The following is a 22,854-nucleotide window of genomic DNA, read 5'->3' on the forward strand; positions in this document are numbered from 1 at the left end:
ATTTCTCTTGTATTACATAGAATTACAGTAACCTGTCCCAAAGTTCCTCACTGATGTTTCCCTTAGCGGAGGTCAAGTATTGAGACCTCTCTAATATGGCCCTCTATATATTAATCAAGGAAGCTTTCTTAGACACACTTAGCAAATTGCACCCAACTAAAACCACACAATATTAGGGAAGTTAAAATCTCCCACCAATACTACATCTGTTTTTCTGATTCACACTGACCTTTGCGGGGGTCTGTAATGCAGTCCTGTCAAAGTGATTTTCCTCTTGTTGTTTCGAAGTTCTACCCATACAGCTTTACTGGACATTGCCCCAGGAATAGCCTCTAGCCTGACTGGATGGTCCCCCAAGAATATCCTTTCTAAATAAGAACATTAAATCCCCAAAACCCCAAGTAGTGCTGTTTTAACAAGCAATCTTCCATGATTTAGTTTCTACTTATTTGACTTGAATTATTGCAGATATTTGTTTGAAGGAAAATGTTTAGTTGTCCTGATGTCCAGTTGTCCCGGAGTCTAGTGCGAGTGTGGATGACTTTCTGACCGTTCGTGCGGATAGGGACTGCAGAGAGAGTGACGGTGGTCGGTACAACTCTGGTCACATCACGGTGAAGGAACGTGTGTGTGGAACGGACATTGAACTGATGGCTGTGGGTCTCCGCTTATAATGTGTGCACTAGGGATTCTCACACGCCGCTGTGGTTTAATCTTTATGTAGTTTTAGTATCTTGTTGCTTTTTTGGTTTGACTATGGTAAATCAAATTCTACTGTACACGACCGTTGAATGTCAGTTAATCATGATTTGGCCTTAATTATTAACAGAAGGAGATGAAGAATTTCAGAGCCCGAGTGGAAGAGGTGGTGAAGGAGAATAAACGTCTTCATCAACAACGTGAAAGGAGTGGCATTGTGGGCAACATGGACTGGTAGGAAAATACAAAACTACACAACACCATTTTTGTCCATGTAACCTGCCTTATTTAAAGCTAGATGAATTTCCCACTGTTTTGCAGATTAGCAGATAGCAGCTTCCGCCCAGAGTTCTAGCAACTCAAGAGTCAGAGAGTCAAATGGCATGTAAGCAGGCCCTTTGGCCCAACTTGCCCATTTCAATCAAAATTCCCTATCTATTTACTCTTGTTTGTCTATATCCCTCTAATCCGTTCCTATCCATGATCCTGGATCTGCAGAATAATGCATGTATTAGTGAGGGTAAGAATTGGCAGACTCATTTGCCTGTCCTATATTCCAATTCCTACCTTTACTAACACGTGGAATCGATAGTAACCTGCAGATCACTACCCATGAGCTTTTATTTTTATTATCTTTTGCCTAATTTTCTTTGATCACTGGAAGTCCTTATTTCTTTTCCTACCTATGTAATTTGTGCCAATGTGAGAACAAATTCTGACTGCCAACTCTTCTCCAACCCCCCTTGAGAGAATATTCTGAAGCCTCACCAAGTCATAGCGCAAGGGTGGCAGTACAGCATCCTGGAGGCTCATTTGCTGCCACTGAATATGCTGTCTGTCCCCCTATCTAATGACTGTGCCCTACCCCACTGTGGATCAGAGGCGCACTTCATGTCACAGATCTGACTGCTGCTATCATCTGAATCCTCACCCCCACCCCCCCCTCACCCCCCCCCCCCCCCCCCCCCCCCGTATCCAAAAGGGTATAAATGTTTTGAAGGGGGATTCCTGCACACTCTGCCTACATCTTTTCCCAGTGGTCACCCATTACTTTCTGCCTCAACTTCAATCATAACCTCGAGTTCTGTTGGTGCCATTTGCATGTTCTCCCACAGACTGTGTGGCCTCTTCCTGGCACTCTGGTTTCCTCCCACATCCCCAAATCATGCACGTTGGCAGTTAACTGATCACCGTAAATTGCCCCTAACATGTAGAGGAACGTTAGAATCTTGGGACACAATGATGAGAATGTGCAAGAATAAAGTAGGGTAAAGTAGTATTAGTGTAAAAATGCTTGATGGTTAGCATGGATTTGGGGGCCGAAAGGTCTATCTCTGCGCTGTACCTCTGTCTGATTCTATAACTTTAAAATGGTACTGAAAAGGAGTTTATAAACTTATTTTTCACAAATTATAGGGAGAGGCTGGATAGGCTGAGACTTGTTTATTTTGACCTTAGGAGGCTGAGGAGTGAACTTTTTGAAGGATATAAAAACATGAGGTGGAGGATTCTAAACTGAGAGGGCATTGGCTTGAAGTGAGAGGAGAGATTTAAGAGGGACCCGTCGCGTCCCGTTCCCCCAACGCAATATTCCACCACTCACCCATCGCCCCTAACTGTGCAGGCGTGGCTCTTTTCCTCTCATCCCCAGCACTCTCTCCTCCTCTTCATCCTCCCTCTTCTTTCCTCTCCACTTCCCCTCCCCAATCCCTCCCTCTCTTCTCCCTTTCCTTTCCCCAACCCTGTCATTCCCTCCCTCTCTCCCTCCATAACTCATCTCCCCTCCCTACCACCCTCCGTCCATCTCATCTCCCCTCCCTAACCCCCTCCTATCCCTCTATCCCCCACCTCCCCCACTCCTCACCCTCTATTCCCCACTCCCCCCTCCTATCCCTCTATTCTCCCTCCTCCCCCTCACCTCCCCCACTTTCCCGCCTCTCCCTCTCTACAGCCTCCTCTCCCTCAACCAGTGAGATAGTTAAAAGTAAGAGTACCTGGCTGCACTTTCGGGAATTGGAATGGGAAAGCCGATTGATTCAGGCATTGGATGGTACTGGGAAAGAAGCTGTTCTTAAGTATGAAAGTCTGAGCTTTTAAGCTGTATCACCTCCTAGAAGTTAGAAGAAATAAAAGAGAATGGTTAGGGTGGCAGGCATCCTTGACAAACTTCCGGCCTTTCTAATGCAACGCACTGTGATAATTAGCTGCAAAACCAGCAGGATGCTCCTCAGCTTCTTCCCGCAGGCTATAAGACTGATAAACGGACTTTGCCCCCTGCCAAAGTATCGCGCACCAACCACCAACCTGGACACACTGCAGCAGAGCCACTGTCGTGCCGCTGCCGATCGGAACGCCTGTTGATGTTTAGTAGAGAGTAGAGTGTTTAATTTGTTCATGATATATGTATTTTTATTTCTATTTATTTTTTTACTGCACACTGAATGGACACTGGTTGAGCAATGTTTTTTTGTTTCCTCTGGGTATGTGAGTACTCAGGAAAATGACAATAAAGATATACTTATGATATGATATATCTTTATTTCGAACGATTTAAAAAAAAAAAAGAAGAAAAGAAAAGATGAAATTGAATAAATAAAAGGAAAATTATATATATACACATATATATATACATACACACATACATACACACATACATACATATACATGTACATATATACATACATACATACACACATATACACACATACACATATACATAACATATATGTACATACATAAATTAAAAAATCAAAAGCCAATTTCAACATAATACACATTAGACTCGTTGGAAAAGGGATAGGAAGAAGCCTATGCTTGTCAAGTCCTACCCCCATTCTTCACCATTAACAGATGCAAAATTCAATAAAATAAATTAAACAGACAATTCAAATAAAACTACTCCAATCAAGCTATTAAGAAAAAAAGAACAAAAAAAAGGAAAGAACAAAAAGAACAAGCACCATTAACATCTGTGAGATTTACATTCTCCTTCATTACTGTACTTTTCAAAGATATATCTTTTGTACATTTTTTTAAATTGCATTATATTCATACTTTGTTTAATCGTTTCGTCAAGACCATTCCACAAAACCACCCCACAAATGGAAATACACATACTTTTTAAATTGGTCCGAGCATAATGCTGTTTCAAGTTTAGTTTCCCTCTAAAGTTATAATCCCCCTCTCTGTCTTTGAACAGTTTTTGTATGTTTACAGGTAGCAGTTTATTTTTTGCTTTATAAATTATTTGTGCAGTCTTAAATTCTACCAGATCCTTAATCTTTAAGGTGTGTAATTTTAAATACAGTATATTGGTGTGTTCATGATATCCTACATTGTTTACCATACGAATAGCTCTTTTTTGTAGTGTGCTTAGTGATTGTAAGGTGGTTTTGTAGGTGTTGCCCCATACTTCCACACAGTAATTTAAATACGGTAACACAAGTGAGCTGTACAGAATATACAGTGCTCTCTCATTCAAAACATGCCTTGCTTTCCCCATCACTCCAATACTCCGTGCTACTTTTGCTCTCACATTATACTTATACTTATACTTATAAGGGACTGGATGGATGTAAGTGATGAGCCTACGATGGAGTGGATAATCAGAAATGCTGGAGAAACTCAGCACCTATGGAGCAAATGAATAGATGACGTTTCGGGTCGAGACCTCTTCCTTTCTTCTTCCCTGGTCACGCCAAACACATGCAGTCACATGCAAGTGAGACAGGCCCTTAACTCTATTAATGGATAATTAGTTGCCATTCAGTTTGTGTCTATGTTGCTCATGGTTTCCAGCTCGAGTGTTGGATGCAGCATGGTTGATGTGAGATTTATTTTCTTCTAGGCATCAATTGCAGGATCAGGCAAAGTTGGTTTTGGAGGAAAATCAAATCTTAATGGAACAGCTGGAGGTTCAGCAAGCCAAAGGAAAAGACAGCCACAACAGGCATGTGCAGGAAGGTTTGTGACTTTGTAAATCTTTCTTGTTTTAAAGCCTGACTGAATTATGCACTGAGATTTATTTAAGTCTTTCCCTCACGATAAGGTGACAACTTCATGTTCCCTTCTTGCTTTGTGATTGATAATTGTCATAGACAGAATTTTTACATATCAAATTTGTTAAGTCTGAAGCAAAAGTCTTCAATGCGAATTGAAAAAATAAAACAAAAAGTGAGTTGTCTAAGTAATTTATTAGGAAAGCATTCCTTTAAAAATGTAATACAGAGGAAAGATGATCCAACTGTGACACAAAAGAGAAATTAAACGTAGTGTTTTATTAAAGGGAGAAGCGTACAATTTTACTAAAATCAATAATAAACTTCACAATTGTAAATCGAAGAAAGACAAACATGCAAAGTGCTAGGTTGTGGAACTGAAATGAGAGTAACAGTCCTTGACAGTCAGATACCACATGACTGAATGTGGCATCTCAGTGTGCTGGTAAAACTGAAGTGTATGAACATTCTGGAGAAATCACTTCATGTGCTGCGCAAAGAAAGATGGTTGATGGGAAATTCATCATTGTCAATCCCATTAAGGAGATGGTTATATTTGTCTTGCAGAAGATGGTCATTGTCTGGCCCTTTTGTGACTGAAACATTGTTTTCCACTGATTAGCCCTTGCCTCCATGTTGTCCAAGGTTTTCTGCATGCAAACATTCCCTCCTGTATTTGCCGAGACCTTGTGAACAGAGTTGAACATTGAACAACCATTGACAGATGCCTCCATGTGTGAGGGGTTGCAACACCCACAATCCTCTGTGCAGGGCATCCATTGAGGACAGTTAAAGGAAGGAAAATGTGAAACCACACTTTTTTTAGGTTTGCAAATTTTAGTTGGGCTTCAACTATTTATCATTTATGTCTGATTTAACGTGATTGTCAAATTGTATTATAGTTTGATACAAAAGGGAAGAAAACAGAAGATGCAAAGGGATACTGGTAAATTAGGCAAAAATACAGCAGTTGAAGCATTAAGTGGAGAAAATTGTGGATGGTGTTCCTCATTTAATGTCCTGGGAACAACCATTTTCAGCTGGTTCATCAATGATTTCCCCCCACATCATAAGGTTAGAAGTTGGGAGGTGCATTATGATTACACATTCTTCCATTTCATTTGTAACTGTCTATGGCAAGTCAAGTTTCACTTCACCATTTGGTGTATGTGATAATAAATGTCCTTTGCATCATTTGGAACTCCCCGACATGGGAGATATTCATACCTGCATACGACAAGATTTTGACAACATTCAGGTACAGGCTGATAAGTGGCAAGCAATATTCATGTCACAAAATGACCATAGCCAACTGCAGAGAGTCTTAACTTAACTCTTCAGCACTAACGAGAAATTCAACTGGATTGCCATAGTGTGCTTAGAAGAGCAAGCCAAATGTTTGGTATCTTGCACCATGACAAGGCTCAAGCCATATGTATGATGGAATATACTCCACTTGTCTGAATAAGTGCAAATCCAATATTACTCCAGAAAGTAATCCAGGCTAAGGCAACCCACCCTAAACCTTCAATTCCTTCACCACCATCACACAATTTGTTGCCTTACTCACCGAGGCAACTTTGGCACCTTCCATGCATGTCTCTGCTCCCTCCAAGAAGGATGAGAGCAGTAGGTGGGTGGGAATGTTGCCTTCAGCTTCCCCTCCAAGTTGCACACCATTTTAATTTGGAAATATATCTTAATTCCTTCATTATTGCTGGGTCTAAATCCTGAAATGCCACACCCTCGACAAACATGGCGGTGCCTTCAGTAGAAGGATTGCAATGTTTAATGGAGTTGGCTCGCCACCAGTATCTCAAAGGGGTGGAGGTAAATTGGTTATTCCTCTAGCTTATGGAAGGCCCGTTCAGAAGTCTGATAACAGAGGGGTGAAAACTGTTCCTGAATCTGATGGTGCGTGCTTTCAAGCTGCTGTACCTTCTGTCTTACGGGTTCAGGGAGAAGGTGGAATGACTGAGGAGGAACAAGTCTTTGATTATGTGGATGGCTTCTCTGAAGTTTCTCAACTTATGGAGCTTCTCACTAAGCATGGATAACATTTCAAAAAATCTTTTAATCTTTTTTTCTTTTGTTGGCAGTGTCAAAATTGACTAAACAATTAATACTGCTGGAAGCAGAGAAGCAAAGTCAACAAAAAGAGTTGCGGGAGGCTCATCATCAGCTAAATGACATTTCCTCAAAGTTTGATCAACTGAAAGCAAGTCTTCATTACAAAATAGGGGTGGATGAGCACACCACAGTATTGAATGACCTCAAAAGGTATACACTTTTTCCTAAATTAGTTCAAATGGATTTTCACATGGAAACTAGAATCCTAGTATTTACAAAAGGAATTGTAGAGATGTTTGAAGTACCTATTCTTTAATTTCAGTGGAAATTAAAATTGTACATTTCCTGCAGCAATTAAAAAAATATCCAATCAGATGAAAAATAACATCTCTAACAGAACCGCTGTATTCCATAGAAGTGTCCAGCTAAATTATCTGCTGTAGTCCACAATAGTGGGTGGGTGTTCTCACATATTGTCAGAAATGTGATATCAGTTGTGTACAAAAGTGATTAAACAAATGTATTGCAGAAAGGCATTGCCTGGATTGAAGAGCGTTAGCTATAATGAGAGTACAATAAACTTGGATTGTTTTTGCTGGAACATTGGAGTCTGACATGTGACATTATACAAGTGTATCAAATTATGAGAGACATAGATGGGATAGATAACCATATCTATTTTCACTAAGTTGTAAATGTCAAATATTAGATGTCTTGCTTTAAGGTGAGGTTCAGAAAAGGAGATTTATACGGCAAGTTTTATAATGTTGAGTGGTTCATGCGTGGAATCCACAGTCAGGGGAAGTGGTGGAAACACACACAATAGCAATGTTTCAAAGGCAGTTGGACAGGCAGCTGAACAGCCATGTGCAGAGAAATTGTATAAGTTTAAATTGGCATTGTGTCGACACAGACATCATGGTCCAAAAGGCATGTTCTTGTGTTGTACTATTTTTAAGGATAGTAATTAGTGAAAGTAACAGGATGTGTTGGAGTGAATAGTGAAGCACATTGGATAGATTGGACAGAGAATGCAGCAAAACAAACAGTTGGAGATTTGAGTGTTCAAACAGTTGGAAATTTGACTTTGGTAAAATAAATATTTAAGCATGTGTTATACAAAATTGGTGAGGTGAAGGCAAAAAGTGCTATGGTATACAAGTATTTTACAAATGTTAATGTTGCTTATCAATAGAGCCAAGATGTTTAGGCACTAAAAAACACTGAAATAGGCAGGCAAAAAAGGCATACTTAAATTACAAAAAAGGCACGAAAAAGGCATTTATTGGCAAAGAAAAACATAAAAGGCATTTATTTCCACCACCAAAATATGGTTTAAAATGATAATATAAAGGAACACTACATTAAATGACCAAAGTTGCCTGGTTGCACATAATTACTAGCATTTTTTTTTAATTTTCTGGTGTTAAACTATGCCATCTATCAGACAGAATATGCTTCAGTTGTGAAAGACTTCTTTCTACCTCTGCTGAGGTCACTGGTGCATACCCGAAACAAGCTACAGTCTCTATATTCATGTCGATATCTTGTGCATTACAACTACCTTTGAGAACTTTAGTTATGTTTTGCATTTCTTCAAGATCTTTGTTATCTAAAATCACTCTCTCACATTTTCCTTGTATGTCTTTACCTACATCGCCAGGAACTTTACGAATATCATCAGTTACTTTGTTGAAAACCTGCGAGTTATTCACTAATGTTTCACCATGTTTCTCAAGGGAAGTGATAGCTTGTGGGAAGTTTTCAAAATTGGAATCAATAAACACAAGATCGCGGTGGAGGGACTTTTTCTGCATGATTTCACTGACGATCCAGACTGCAGCAGATTCTTCTTCTTCAAAACAGTTGACGATTTATTTTATCTTTTCAAAATTTGCAGCATAGTAGAGTACAGAAGAGAGCCATCTACCCCACCTAGTCAAAACAGGCTGAGGAGGTAGCGGAATCTCAGGTGCCATTTCCTTGAACAACTGCACACGTGACGGTGCTTTGAGGAAGATTTTCTTGACATTGGAAACTAGGTGATCGACATTTGGAAACAAGCTATGTATGTGCTTGGCAATTCTATGAAGTCCTTGAGCTAAGCATGTCAAATGCAACATTTTGGGGAATAAAACTTTGTCACAAACAGAAGAACATTCTTGTGTTTTATACCTTCTGGTCAAAGTACAGCAAGTGCAGATGTAAACAACTGAGCAATAGTTGAGCTGTTTGACTTCTCCAATACTTCCGATGTCAACAAATACTCAGTTGATGGTTGGCCTGCCTCCAGTGTGCCGATGACCACATTGGCAACATATCTCCCCACAGCACCGGTTGTCTTGTCTATTGAGATCCATATTTTGTTGTATGCAACTTCATCTTTAATTTTCTGCTCAACAATGTTGAAGTTGCTGTCAACATAATTTTTCCATAATGATAACTCGCTTGGTATATGTTCCTCTGTGTATTTCTCTAAAAGACTTCTGAGAGATTTGTTTTCCAATTTCCACAGTGAATTTCCAGCATCAATGAATGCCTTGCACAGATCACTCAAACTCAGATTTGTGACTGGAGCCTGCAGTAAATGTAGTGAGGAGACAAGCTTGGGTAATTCACTTGGGTAGTCTACACCCCAGCGGTATCAACATTGACTTCTCTAATTTTAGATAGCCCTTGTCTTCTCCCTCCTCCCCCTCCCTCTTCCCAGCTCACCTTCTTGTCCTACTGTCTACGCCTCTTCCTTTCTTTTTTCCGCCCCCCCCCCACATCAGTCTGAAGAAGGGTCTCGACCCGAAACATCGCCTATTCATTCTCTCCATAGATGCTGCATCATCCGCTGAGTTTTTCCAGCATTTTTGTCTATCTTTGATTTTTCCAGCATCTGCAGTTCTTTCTTAAATAAATCTTGGAGAAAACTGAACCAGCTCGAACGAATGAACTACCGACGGTGGCGTCCCGGGTATCGCCCTGGTGGTGGAAGTTTTCTTGTAAGTTATGCTATGCTAATACGTTAATAATATCATTAATATTAACGTGTTAACATAGAAAACGTCATTCTGGTCGGTCCAGCGAGAAAATAGCACGATCTTTTAGCAAAACGGCAAAAAAAGGCTGATTTAGGCACTCGATCATGAAAAAGGCATTATCCTGGTGAAATCATCAAAAAAGGCATGAAAAGGCACATGGCATTTATGGCCAAATCCTGGCTCTACTCATCAAATGCTTACAGACCATCTCTGTTGCTGGACAAGGAAAATCTGCAGCTCATGCATGGAGGCACTTGTTAACAAAGGAGAAAACCATAGCACATAGATTGCTAGATTTTGGTGGGAAGCTTTTTTTTAAGTTCTGTGTTTAAAAACATCTTTTTGCTGTTGACTGTGTGTAAGCCAATATCCCAGTATCCAAACAATTGTCAAGAGCTTTTGTGTTCTTTCTATGTAGAAAACAGCAGCTTGAGCAAGAGAAGCAGCAGGTGGAAATGGAGGAATTGATGGGAAGAATTGCAAGTCTACAAGCTGAGAAAAAGGGCCTGCTCGTTGAGAGGACAGAATTTGTTGCTGACAATAAAACTTTAGAAGCAGAACTACATGTAGCACAGAAGTCAAAGAGGTATAATGGATAAATATATTTCTATTGAACTATACATTTATTCCAGTAATATAACTCATTTACTGTTTAAACATTTCAATTTTATTCTGCACATCAAGACATTTTGCAGGAAAATTGTTTTCATATAATTGTCATTTGCTTTTTATTTTTCCCCTTCATTTTTCTTTCCCATATTTCACAATGTAGAAGACGACCATTTGACCCATTGAGTCTACACCAGTTCTTTGAGAAATCTCACATCACCACAGTGTTTATCATCAAACTACCCTAAAGAGGCTGCCTCCATCTGAGTGACAGCTCATCTATGTAGACAGCTTGATAGAACAGAGAGCATTCAACAATACAGCACAGAAACAGACCTTTTGGCCCAAAATGTCCATGTTGAGGCCGAGTTAAACTAATTCCTGTGCCTACATATCCATGTGCCTATCTAAAAGCCTCTAAAATATCTCTATCCTCGTATTGACTTGGTAAATCGCCATTTTTCACTTCATATTGTAAACCATCACTGTTGTCCATGGTCCTGCTCACTTGACGAGCACCCGTTATATTTTATAAATTAAGTTACTTTTCGGTACATTGTCAGGGTTTGTCAGATAATGTCAGAATGCAAGATTTCTGTGCAAAATATGAATGGGAGCAAGCTATTTTAACCCCTCATCCATTTGTCATTCAGTGCGATTTTCTGATCTATAACCTAACATAAACCCATCTTTGGAGAGAAGGAATGGGCGACGTTTCAGATCGAGACCCTTCTTCAGACTGATGTCAGGGAAGGGGGCGGGACAAAGATAGAATGTAGGCGCAGACAGTAATGCTAGTGGGAGTTATCTTCAGAGAGCCCTTGCTTTCTCTCTCCATCCCCTTCCCAGTTCTCCCACTAGTCTCCTCAATTGTCATTCCACATTTCTCCTCAATTGTCATTCTTCTCCCTCAGGTAGATCACCATGTAATTATCAAGGCTTCAACGCTCTCAGGTAGCACCATCACTGTTTCCCAGCTGGTGCCTTATCATAGATTTTTCTCTCTTTCTTTCTAGCTCTGCCCCTTTCCCATATATTCTGTTGTCTCAGATCTGAGGAAAGATTATCATGTCAAACTATTAACTCTCTTTCTTCCATGGTTCTATCTGATCTGAGAATTTCCAGTATTTTCTGTTTTTAGTTTACACATTTTCTTTACTTATAACTAATTATTTACTTGTTCCTTATACCCATTATTAATTTGAATAGTTAAATAAGATAAAGAAAAACTCTGTCTTACGTCATTTGTCTGTGGAATTCTCTGCCACAGAAGGTAGTTGAGGCCAGTTCATTGGCTATATTTAAGAGGGAGTTAGATGTGGCCCTTGTGGCTAAAGGGATCAGGAGGTATGGAGAGAAGGCAGGTACAGGATACTGAGTTGGATGATCAGCCATGATCATATTGAATGGCGGTGCAGGCTCGAAGGGCCGAATGGCCTACTCCTGCACCTAGTTTCTATGTTTCTATGTCTATGTTTGTCCTAGATGATAATAAACAGGTGTAATTGTCAAAATAAACTATTCATTGTTTATTCTGTTTTCCAAATATAAATATCAGTAGGGTATTTGTCTAGCATATGAAATGGTTAAAGCAAAATTACCATTAAGCAATATAATCGATTAATTTAGTATGACTATTCCAATGACCAATATTGTTCACAGGCTAGCACAAAAGAAGATTGGTCTTCTAAAACAGCAGATGGAAGAAGCTATGGAGAAAGAGGTGGCAGCTCATCAATATCTGGCAAATCTGATCAGTCTTGCTGAAAAAGCAGCTCTTGAACGTGATCAGCTTGTACATGTGGTAAGCAATTTTTAATATCTTCTGCCTGGAGAAGAATATCTTATCAAAAATGTTGATGAGGAGAAAATAGCAGAATCATAATACCTTCTCCTTTTGAGATTATGAAGGAGGTGCTGTTGGGGCTCTTGAAGACCATTAAGGTGGATAAATCATGAGGTGCCATGGCTGAGATTTATGTCATCATTAAACACGGGTAGGGTGCTGGAAGACTGGTGGGTGACAAATGTTGTGCTTCTATTTAAGAAGGGCTGCAAAGAAACTCCTGGAAACTATAGGCCAGTGAGTCTAACATCGTAGAACGCAAGCAGGTGGGACTAGTGCAGATGGGGCATGTTGGAGTGTAGCCAATGTTGTTCCTTTAGTTAACAAGGGAAGCGGAGAAAATCCAGGGAATAACAGGCCAGTGAGCCTCGTGTCAGTAGAAGGGACGCTATTGGAGAGGACACAAAGTGCTGGAGCAACTCGGGGTCAGGCAGCATCTCTGGAGAGTATGGATCGGTGACATTTCAGATTGGGATCCTTCTTCAGACATTGTAGGTGGGGGTTGGGGGGGGGGGGGGGAGGGTGGAAAGCTGGAAAAGGGAAGAGGCAGGACCAATCATGGCAGGTAATAGGTCAACATAGGCAAAGATGGATTTAGATAGGCAGATGGTTGGAACAAGAGCTGGAGACAGGTTTTAAGAGTTGTGCATTGTAAAGCCAGAAAGAAAGTAGTGGAGGGGGGAGGTATGGCAAGGCGCTTCTTTGTTAAACATCCCCGTTCCCCCCCTCCCTCCCTTGTGCCCCACCTGGATTCCCACCTATTCCCCTCCCCGTACAGCTACTTTCTTTCCTCTGGCTTTACAATGTGCAATCCTGCCGCTTTTACTTTTCACCTTGCTACCTATTGCTTCTACCCTCATTTTGCACCCCTCTGTCTCTCTGCTCATGCTCCAGCTCTGCTCATTCACAGCTAACAATGGACGATTGTGGGCTCCACTTTTCCTTGATCATAGTTGCTGGCTTTGATTTGTCTTTTTGCATAACTTTGTTCATTCATTTGAACTTTGTACCAATTCTCTAGTTCCCTCTCTCCTGACTCTCAGTCTAAAGAAGAAACGTCATCTATTTATTTTCTCCAGAGATGCTGCCTGACCCGCTGAGTTACTCCAGCATTTTGTATCTTATCTTCGGTGTAAAGCAGCATCTGCAGTTCATTCCTATATATTTTATCATAATATTTCTTACCAGAAGTCAATAAACCAGCTTTTATCATTTTATGAAAGAAAATCCTATGAAATAAATCATCACCAGTTATAAGGTGAGAGATTTTATGTTTTGGAAAATATTTACATAAGTTCATTAAAATTACTTTTTCGTGCAATTCTTCACCCCATCCCCTTGCAATGAAATGTTTTGTTTTAATCGAGTAACTCTTGATGTCAGTTATTATACATGTGCAAGCCTTCATTGGCTGTTGAACTTGGCAACCAAATCCTTCAAATCACATATGCACAAAGAGGAAGAATAGGAATAGGTCGATGGTGAATTACAGCAGTTTCGGCATCCTCCTTACATGGCGCTGAGGTCAAATATCATTTTGCCTGCTCCTAAGGTCGTACAGCTTTTAAAATTGGAAATCAGGTTTTTTTTGTTTGTTTTAAAAGACTTTCTTATCTTAATCGAACACCAGTTCTTTTTGTTCACCACACCTTTTTTGTCAAAGCTTTAGTACTTACTTACTTACTGCCTATTCTGCCTCCTGCCATGTAAAACGAAGGTCCTCCACTCAGTAGTGTTGATTACTTCAGTTACTGTTTCTGTAACATATTTGTTTTACGAGACAGGGTTGTTAGCCCTGTGCTCAACCTCCAACCTGGAGGACCAGTGGATCGCTCTTCGTCTCGCCTCGACCCTTCGACCTGTCCAGCATGGGAGACCCTAACAGGAGACGAATCTCCCGCTGACGTAGCTCTAGGGATCACTGAGACACACAAGCTCCCCGACAACGACAAGGTTGCAATCCAACAGGGAGAAAGCTTTAGTACTCAAACCTTAAATGTAACTTTTTTTTTTTGCAACAGACAAAAAGCTTAACAAATGAGAAGAATGGAGTTTTAAACAGGATATTGGCAGACAACATGCGTTTGGGCAAGTTGGAGGAGCAAGTGAAGGTTTGAATGTCTTCAGTTTTCAATTATTTTGTAAGTTAATTTAAGATTTCTCAACTGGTAGAAATTTCTATCAGTTGAGAAAATCATATTGTCATTAAACTGGTGCTTTAAAAAAAAAATCATAATAATTTAACTAGATTCATAACTAATAACTTTACATTATTAGTAAAAGTGAACAACAGGTAAAATTAAAGCCAATTTGGGAGCAGATTGGAAGTGGTTTTATGCAACTTTACAGACAGGAGTCAACTAGCACCATTATATAGTGAAACATCTTGCCTTGCTCGGGAAGGTCAGCAGTTCCAAGGTAAAACTGCTATTGTAGACAGAATATGTGTATATTAAAATTAGGTTATTTTAATTTATATACTTTCAGTATTAACTGAAAGTATATGCTGTATTTCCCGGCAATGAAGACGCACCCCCATTTTGAGTTGCTAATTTTGAAAAAAGGCTGGCGGGACAGGATCAAGGGTTTGATTTAGTCCAGGGGTCAGCAACCTTTTTTACATAGGGGCCAGGACCCATGTTTGTAAGCGGATGGCGGGCCACATCTATCGCCATAGTTAATACATGGAAGTAATAACACATAGTAACTAAATTAGTAATTAGTAACAATACATACTAAAAATACTTAGTTTTCTGCAGTTTCCAGATCACCTGCGTGCCGCGGGACTAGCTACAGTTCCCAGATCCCTCGAGTCCCCGGGACTAGCTGCAGTTCCCAGGTCGTTTGCGAGCCCCGGGTCTAGCTGCAGTTCCGCTGGCCGGTCCCGGCGGCCGCTCGCAGCCACCCGAGCTTCTGAGTGAGTTGCTGGCATGATTCCCGACCCTCTCCTTCACAACGCTCCTGCCCTCCCCGGTATTTTAATTCAGGGGCTGTAGGTAGTTAGGAAGCCAAATGATTTGTTGGCCTACATAACAAGAGGAATTGAGTACAGCAGTAGCACTGTCTTATTCAGCTTAGCATGGTCAAATTACATCTTGAGCACTATGTGTAGTTTTGGTTTCCATATTTGAGGAAGGATGTTCTTGATCTGAGGGAATACTGTGAAGGTGACCAGGCTGATTTCAGGGATGGCAGAACCTGTGTATAATGAACAAATGGATTTGTATTTGCTACGTTAGAAGAATCAGTTGGGACCTCATTGATGAAACTGATGGAACTGGACAGAATAAATGCAAGAGGATTTTTCTGATGATGGTTAAGCCCAAAACTAGAAGTAAAAGCCGAGGTATGTGGGTAGGTAGACAAAAATGCTGGAGAATCTCAGCGAGTGAGGCAGAATCTATGGAGCGAAGGAATAGGTGATGCTTCGGGTCGAGACCCTTCTTCAGACTGATCATGTGGGTAGGCCATTTAGAACTGAGATGGGAAGATGAAAACATTAAATGTATTTAAGCAGGAGTAGATCTACTTCATTTGGATAAAGAACAAAGGAACAAGGGATTGAATTTGGATGACCAGCTGTTATTGGGGAGACTAGACAGGCCAATGAAGGTCTGCTACAACCATTTTGAATGCCTACTCTTCAACCTATACATAACTAAAATTCTGATCTTGTTATCTTCCGGTTTGGCAAAAACGGTTCACGATAGCGCGACGATTTTTCGCCAGTTCACTTGGTCCTTTGTGTATTCACTCTATACCCATGAGGGTATGTAGCCGGACACAGTTCCAACTCTATATTTAATTTTGCTTACAATGCCACCGTTGTTGGGCAAGTTATGTGTAATGATGAAGTCCAGTTTAAGAAGTAGATTGATTGACTGATTGAATGGTGCCATTGAGTCATAGAATCATACAGCATAGATACAGTCCTTTGGCACTGCCGCATCCATGTCAACCAAGGTGCCTCGTCTAAGCTAGTCCAATTGCCTGCATATAGACCATAACCATCTACATTTTTCCTGTTTATGTAACTGTCCAAGCATCTTTCAGTTGATAATTCCAGTTGAGGGGCATATGGAAGCCAGCTCTGTGCAAGTTGATTATCATGTTTTCTACAATGCAACATCTATAGTTGGTCTGAAAGCACTTTGGGGTTGCTGAGGTTAATGTAAAGCTGCTCTTTGCAATTAGAGCTCGGATCATTGGGAGTAAATCCCACAGCCTGGCAGATATTTTAAATGATTTACCCAATGTTTATGTATGCATGGTCCCATGACAAGCTATGGTTTTAATTGGGGTGCTGATCAAATCCATATTTTATTATAGTGGCTGTTAGTTTCTCGAACAATCACATATACCTTGGCAGAGGCACTGACAAAAACCGTAGACCAAGCAAACTGTCAAACTGGAAGGAACAAGACTGACACAAACAATACCAAGAGTCACTTTTTGGATGACCAAAAGATAAATTCCAAGTGGCAGTGAGCTGAAATAGAAGAAACCTAACAACCACACGAGTATCCTTGGCACACGGGTACAAATTTTAGAGAACACATCTTGATCAATTCTACTTTGGGATGTAATGGACATTGTTTCAAAACTATGATCTGCATGGTAATCAGAGATGGTATTCCTTCTTGGAGTAATGGGAGAATTCATTTGAACCTCCCTTATGGTAATAACTAAAAAGTTAGAAGAATCAAGGGTTGAATTGGATGAAGACAAGTTTTTTGGCGTCAAAACTATCTCTTGGCAACCCAAATTCTTTGTTGTCCTGTTCTTCGCTGTAAGTTTACACATGATGTTTGTGTCATCAGGAAGACTATCAGCTTTGTGGACCTCTGTCTCGTTGCGACAGAAGGGACAGCTCATGCAGTGGGAATTATCAGTGGTATCTAGGATTTTGCTTAGACATCTTGCACATACTCTGTGTAAACAGTCCAGTATCTTTGGCTTTCGACTATGGCTATTGTACTTTTGATAGCAGATTTTACATTCCAGTTCTGTACTTTCATCTGCTGTGTCGGTGGAATTCATCTTTAATTCAGCTGCACTAAGGGACGAAGAAAGTCATGTTACAAAAACATGCATTTACATTCTGTAAGCAAATGTATTAATTTGATTAACCACTGAACATAAAATAGTTAAATATTCAATTAAGAAATGTATTGTATATCAATACTAAGGTGAAATCTAACATCTGGAACTTCAACTGACCAAAGAAATAACTAACACTTTCAAACTCAAAATTAAAATCTCTGCTAAAGTAGACCATTAATGAAAAAGCATAACGTTTTGGGATGCTTGTGTGTAGTTTGAAGACACTCTTAAGTTATCTGGGATAACTGTTTGGGTCACAGGATGATGGGACAGAGAAGGTAAAAGGGCAGGTGTTGCATCTGCTGTGGTTGTTTGGGGAAGTGATGTGAGGAGAAGGAGCAGTTAATGGAGATGGAAATGTGAATCAGAGTCAAGAGTGTTTAATTGTCATATGTCCCAGATAGAATAATGAAATTCTTACTTCCTGCCTTCTCCCCATATCCCTTGATTCCGCTAGCCCTAAGAGCATATTTAACTCTCTTTTGAATGCAACCAGTGAATCGGCCTCCACTACCTTCTGAGACAGAGAATTCCACAAATTCACAAGTTTTTTCTCATCTCATAGATACATAGAAAATAGGTGCAGGAGTAGGCCATTTCGAGCCTGCACCGCCATTCAATATGATCATGGCTGATCATCCAACTCAGTATCCCGTACCTGCCTTCTCTCCATACCCCCTGATCCCTTTAGCCACAAGGGCCACATCTAACTCCCTCTTAAATATAGCCAATGAACTGGCCTTAACTACCCTCTGTGGCAGAGAGTTCCAGAGATTCACCACTCTCTGTGTGAATTTTTTTTTTCTCATTTCTAAATGGTCTACCCATTATTCTTAAACTGTGTCCCCTGGTTCTGGACTCCCCAACATCGGGAATATGTTTCCTGCATCTAGCGTGTCTAATCCATTAATCATTTTATATGTTTCTATAAGATCCCCTCTCATATTTCTAACTTCCAGTGCATACAAGCCCAGTCGTTCCATTCTTTCATCATATGACAGTCCCGCCATCCTGGGAATTTACCTCATGAACCTACGCTGTACACCCTCAATAGCAAGAATGTCCTTAAATTATGAGACCAAAACTGCACACAATACTCTAGGTGTGGTCTTCCCAGGGCCCTGCACAACTGCAGAAGAACCTCTTTGCTCTTATACTCAAATCCTCGCATTATGAAGGCCAACATGCCATTAGCTTTCTTCACTGCCTGCTGCACCTGCATGCTTACTTTCAGTGACTGATGTCTAAGGACACCTAGGCCTTGTTGCACTTCCCCTTTTACTAATCTGACACCATTCAGATAATAATCTGCCTTCTTGTTCTTGCCACCAAAGTGAATAATTTCACATTTATCCACATTAAACTGCATCTGCCTTGCACCTGCCCACTCATCCAACTCGCCCTGCATTCTCATAGCATCCTCTTCACAGTTCACATTGCCACCCAGCTTTGTGTCATCTGCAAATTTTCAAATGTTACTTTTAATTCCTTCATCTAAATCATTAATATATCTTGTGAATAGCTGCGGTCCCAGCACCGAGCCTAGTCACTGCCTTCCATTCTGAAAGGGAATTGTTAATTCCTACTCTTTGTTTCCTGTCTGCCATCGAATTTTCTATCTATGTCAATATCCTACCCCAATACCATGTGTTCTAATTTTGCCCACTAATCTCCTGTGTGGGACCTTATTGAAGGCTATCTGAAAGTCCAGATGCACTACATCCGCTGGCTCTCCCTTGTCCATTTTCCTAGTTACATCCTCAAAAAATTCAAGAAGATTTCCCCTTTGTAAATCCATACTGATTTGTACTGATCCTGTTACTGCGATCCAAATGCGCCGCTATTACATATTTTAAAATTGACTCCAGAATCTTCCCCACAACTGATGTCAGGCTAACTGGTCTATAATTCCCTGCTTTCTCTCTCCTTCCTTTTAAAAAAAAAAATAGGATAACATTAGCTACCCTGCAATTCACAGGAACTGATCCAGAATCTATAGAATATTGGAAAATGATCATCAATGCATCCATGATTACTGGAACCAACTCGAATACCCTGGGATGCAGACCATCAGGCCATGGGGACTTATCAACCTTCAATTCCATCAGTCTACCCAGCACCATTTCCTGACTAATGTGAATTTCCTTCAGTTCCTCCGTCACCCTAGATCCTCTGTTCCCTAGTGCATCTGGGAGATTGACTTCCTTAGTGAAGACAGAACCAAAGTACCTGTCCAACTCGTCTGCCTTTTCCTTGTTCCCCATAATAAATTCACCTGTTTCTGTCTTCAAAGGACCCACATTTGTCTTATCTAATCTTTTCCTTTCAACATACCTAAAGAAGCTTTTACTATCCTCCTTTATATTCTTGGCTAGCTTACCTTCGTACTTCATCTTTTCTCCCTGTATTGCCTTTTTAGTTATCTTCTGTTGCACTTTAAATGTTTCCCAATCCTGTGGCTTCCCGCTCATCTTTGCTATGTTATACATCTTCTGTTTTCATTTTATACTGTCCTCGACTTCCCTTGTCATCCACGGTTGTCTCTTACTGCCCTCATGCATAAAAAAAGAGAAACTTCCAATTGTCCAGATATATTGCAGCTTCTTTACTTCATAATGCATTTTGGTTATTTACAGTTTGCGACAATGCTTGATAATTGCAGCTCATTGGATAGTATCCCTGAAGTAGCTTTTAAATAAATATGTCGAAGGGATGCAGTGATCTGACGCATGTTATGAGGGCACATACAAATTTATATTGGATTTTTGTAAGTGTTGAAGAATACAGTCAAAGTTAATATTTGATGATAGGAATATGAATTCTATAATAATAATAACCAGTGTATCTAAATTATGAGATTTATATTTCATTTTTATTAGTATCCTAATGTTTTTAAATCACATATTAATGATCTCTAATTTGCCAAAAATATAACTGTTTCAGTGATTGGTTAAAAATAAAACATTAAACCAAAAACAATTAAAATCTCAGGGCCAATATTGAAAAATGATTACAAGCATTATATTTACAATAAGACCAGAAATGCTTTATATAGCAGTTTGTTTAAAATAAAGCTACTTAAACCTGTTAAAAACGTGATCGATTTTGTATTTAGTTACACTGAAAACAATGTTATTTATATATCCTCAAGTGCTATTATATAAACTATAGCTGGCATGCAAATAGAAAAAAATACCTGATCATGCCTTGTATCTTCAGACTAGGAGAATGTTTTCTGTCGGGTAATCCACAGGCCTGTAGTTTATTGTCATATCAGTAAGCTTCTTTTGCACAGCAGTGAACAACAATAACAGTGCCATTTGATGAATCCACCAAGGTATACAAAACAAAAGCTGCAGTGAAGCTAGGAGACGTTAACAACCGTATGAAGGAACACGAAGAGGATTTTGCCAGAAGGACTGCTCAGTACCAGCGGGAAAAACGACATCTCCAGCAGCTACTGAAGGACAAGCAGGAAACCATTGATGAACTGCTGGAACAGAAAAGGTAAAGCTGTCATTGGCATAGCAAACCAATTACAACATATCGATGTATAAAAAAATGTGTGGCTCCATGTTCCTGCATTGCATTTTATCCATCTGTTGCATTACAGACCAAAGCACACAACATTTGCCATTAAGTACACAAGAGTGAATGGCAGAAAGCAGAATTCTATAACCTGGATTTATTCTTCTTTTACCTTCATGTCAAAAATCACTGTTGATCCAAGTTAAAGATTTATTGCTACCAGGTTTTTTCTTCCTGTTGATTCAAAATAAATTGTTCGTCGAAAATACAAGTGAAATTCCATCAAACGAGCTCCAAATTTACACTGTTGGATATAATGTTCAATTTTCCTTTCATGTGAACATTTCTTGCTTCAGTAAAAGTAGTGGTTTTGTTTAAAGTTGTGAGATCTGTATTGTTGATCGAAGCAGTGTGAAATGAGGATCTTCGGTTAATCCTGCTTTGCCTGGCAGGGTGTGGAGCACTGAGACAAATACCAAACGTCATTAATACAATACATCTGGACTGTTGCTTGGAAGCAGAAGGGAAATTTGAGATCAACAGCTGAAGATGTCCTTGTGTAACAGAGGTTATGATTGAGAAGAATGCAATCTTGTTTCAAGCGATACATGTCAGCAGTGGTTTGCATCCTGTAGGCAGCTGTGCAGTAATGTTCACAGAGTGGGGAGAGGGAAATGACATCGACAATTCACCATCTTTTACAGCTCTTTATGGATTTTCTGAGTTAATAGTTTAAATTGCCAGAGCTGAATCCAAGCTGCTAGGTTGCTGTAGTTACTGAACCCGTACAGTAGTTAAAGCAACAATCAGAGCAGTCTTTGGAGGGATTAAATGAATAGTTAATAATAGCACAATAGTTATTATCCATGCTTTATATTTCCAATACTGGGCGATATTGTCTTTTTATCTTCACTTGGGTCATCTTGATCTGTACAAGTTTAGAGAAGATTTTTTGTCATGAACAATATATAAACACTATAAATAAGCTTACAACCCAATGATATGAACATTGAATTTTCCAATGTTTAGATAACTGCTAGTCCCCATCCCAAACTCAGACCTATTTCTCTCCCTCCCCCTTCCCTTTCACCTACATTCCTTCAAAATTCACAACGCTTCAATCTTTTTGCCTTCTGTCCTTTCACCCCTGCCTTTGTCAAACCATCTGCCTATCAAAACCCCCTCTCGCCTGCGTTCACCTAATACCAGCCAAGATTTGTCCTTCCCCTCCCTTCTCCTCCTCCCCAATCAGTCTAAAGAAGGATCCTGGCCCAAAACATCACCTATCCATCTTCTCAGGGAAATGCTGCCTGACCTGCCGAGTTTGTCCAGCACTCTGTGTATTTTGTTGTAAAACAGTATTTGCAGTTCCTTCTTTCTAATATATAAACAAATATCCTGTAGTCAGAAATGCAGAGGGGTGGAACAAGAGTCAAGAGTGTTGTATTGTCATGTGTCCCAGATAAAACAATGAAATTCTTACTTGCTGCAGCACAACAGAATATGTAAACATAATAAATAATATAACAAAAACTCATAGAAAAAAACCCAATAACAGTGCAATAATAATAATAGTCTATTGTAGTTCACAGCTTATGAGGTTGTAGTGTTTAATAGCCTGATGGCTGTAAGGAAACATAGAAACATAGAAATTAGGTGCAGGAGTAGGCCATTCGGCCCTTCGAGCCTGCACCGTCATTCAATATGATCATGGCTGATCATCCAACTCAGTATCCCGTACCTGCCTTCTCTCCATACCCTCTGATCCCCTTAGCCACAAGGGCCACATCTAACTCCCTCTTAAATATAGCCAATGAACTGGCCTCGACTACCCTCTGTGGCAGGGAGTTCCAGAGATTCACCACTCTCTGTGTGAAAAAAGTTCTTCTCATCTCGGTTTTAAAGGATTTCCCCCTTATCCTTAAGCTGTGACCCCTTGTCCTGGACTTCCCCAACATCGGGAGCAATCTTC

The 22,854-nt window shown here is 40.1% G+C and overlaps 2 protein-coding genes across 7 annotated transcripts in view; one reads left to right on the forward strand and one right to left on the reverse strand.

Annotated features, from left to right (window-relative positions):
- The window catches only part of cep89 (centrosomal protein 89), a 59,235-nt gene that overhangs the window by 29,669 nt on the left and 6,712 nt on the right, over nt 1-22,854 (forward strand). For 4 of the 6 annotated variants that reach the window (XM_033036416.1, XM_033036417.1, XM_033036418.1 and 1 more), the window contains 7 exons: nt 830-933; nt 4,547-4,662; nt 6,797-6,977; nt 10,215-10,382; nt 12,068-12,209; nt 14,273-14,362; nt 20,692-20,861. In XM_033036416.1, the coding sequence (XP_032892307.1) occupies nt 830-933; nt 4,547-4,662; nt 6,797-6,977; nt 10,215-10,382; nt 12,068-12,209; nt 14,273-14,362; nt 20,692-20,861 (971 nt within the window). Of the gene's footprint in view, nt 1-829; nt 934-4,546; nt 4,663-6,796; nt 6,978-10,214; nt 10,383-12,067; nt 12,210-14,272; nt 14,369-20,691; nt 20,862-22,854 lie in introns of those variants that run through there. The other 2 variants (XM_033036420.1, XM_033036421.1) reach the window with 2 other exon arrangements.
- LOC116982884 (E3 ubiquitin-protein ligase RNF182-like) lies at nt 16,404-20,693 on the reverse strand. The gene is made up of 2 exons (XM_033036433.1): nt 20,551-20,693; nt 16,404-17,307 (listed from the first exon to the last, which is right to left on the reverse strand). Exons 1-2 carry the CDS (start codon nt 20,556-20,558, stop codon nt 16,587-16,589), a joined length of 729 nt encoding a protein of 242 aa, XP_032892324.1. The 5' UTR covers nt 20,559-20,693; the 3' UTR covers nt 16,404-16,586.

The sequence above is a fragment of the Amblyraja radiata genome, chromosome 17, assembly GCF_010909765.2.
Source record: "Amblyraja radiata isolate CabotCenter1 chromosome 17, sAmbRad1.1.pri, whole genome shotgun sequence".
NCBI classification, from domain to species: domain Eukaryota; kingdom Metazoa; phylum Chordata; class Chondrichthyes; order Rajiformes; family Rajidae; genus Amblyraja; species Amblyraja radiata.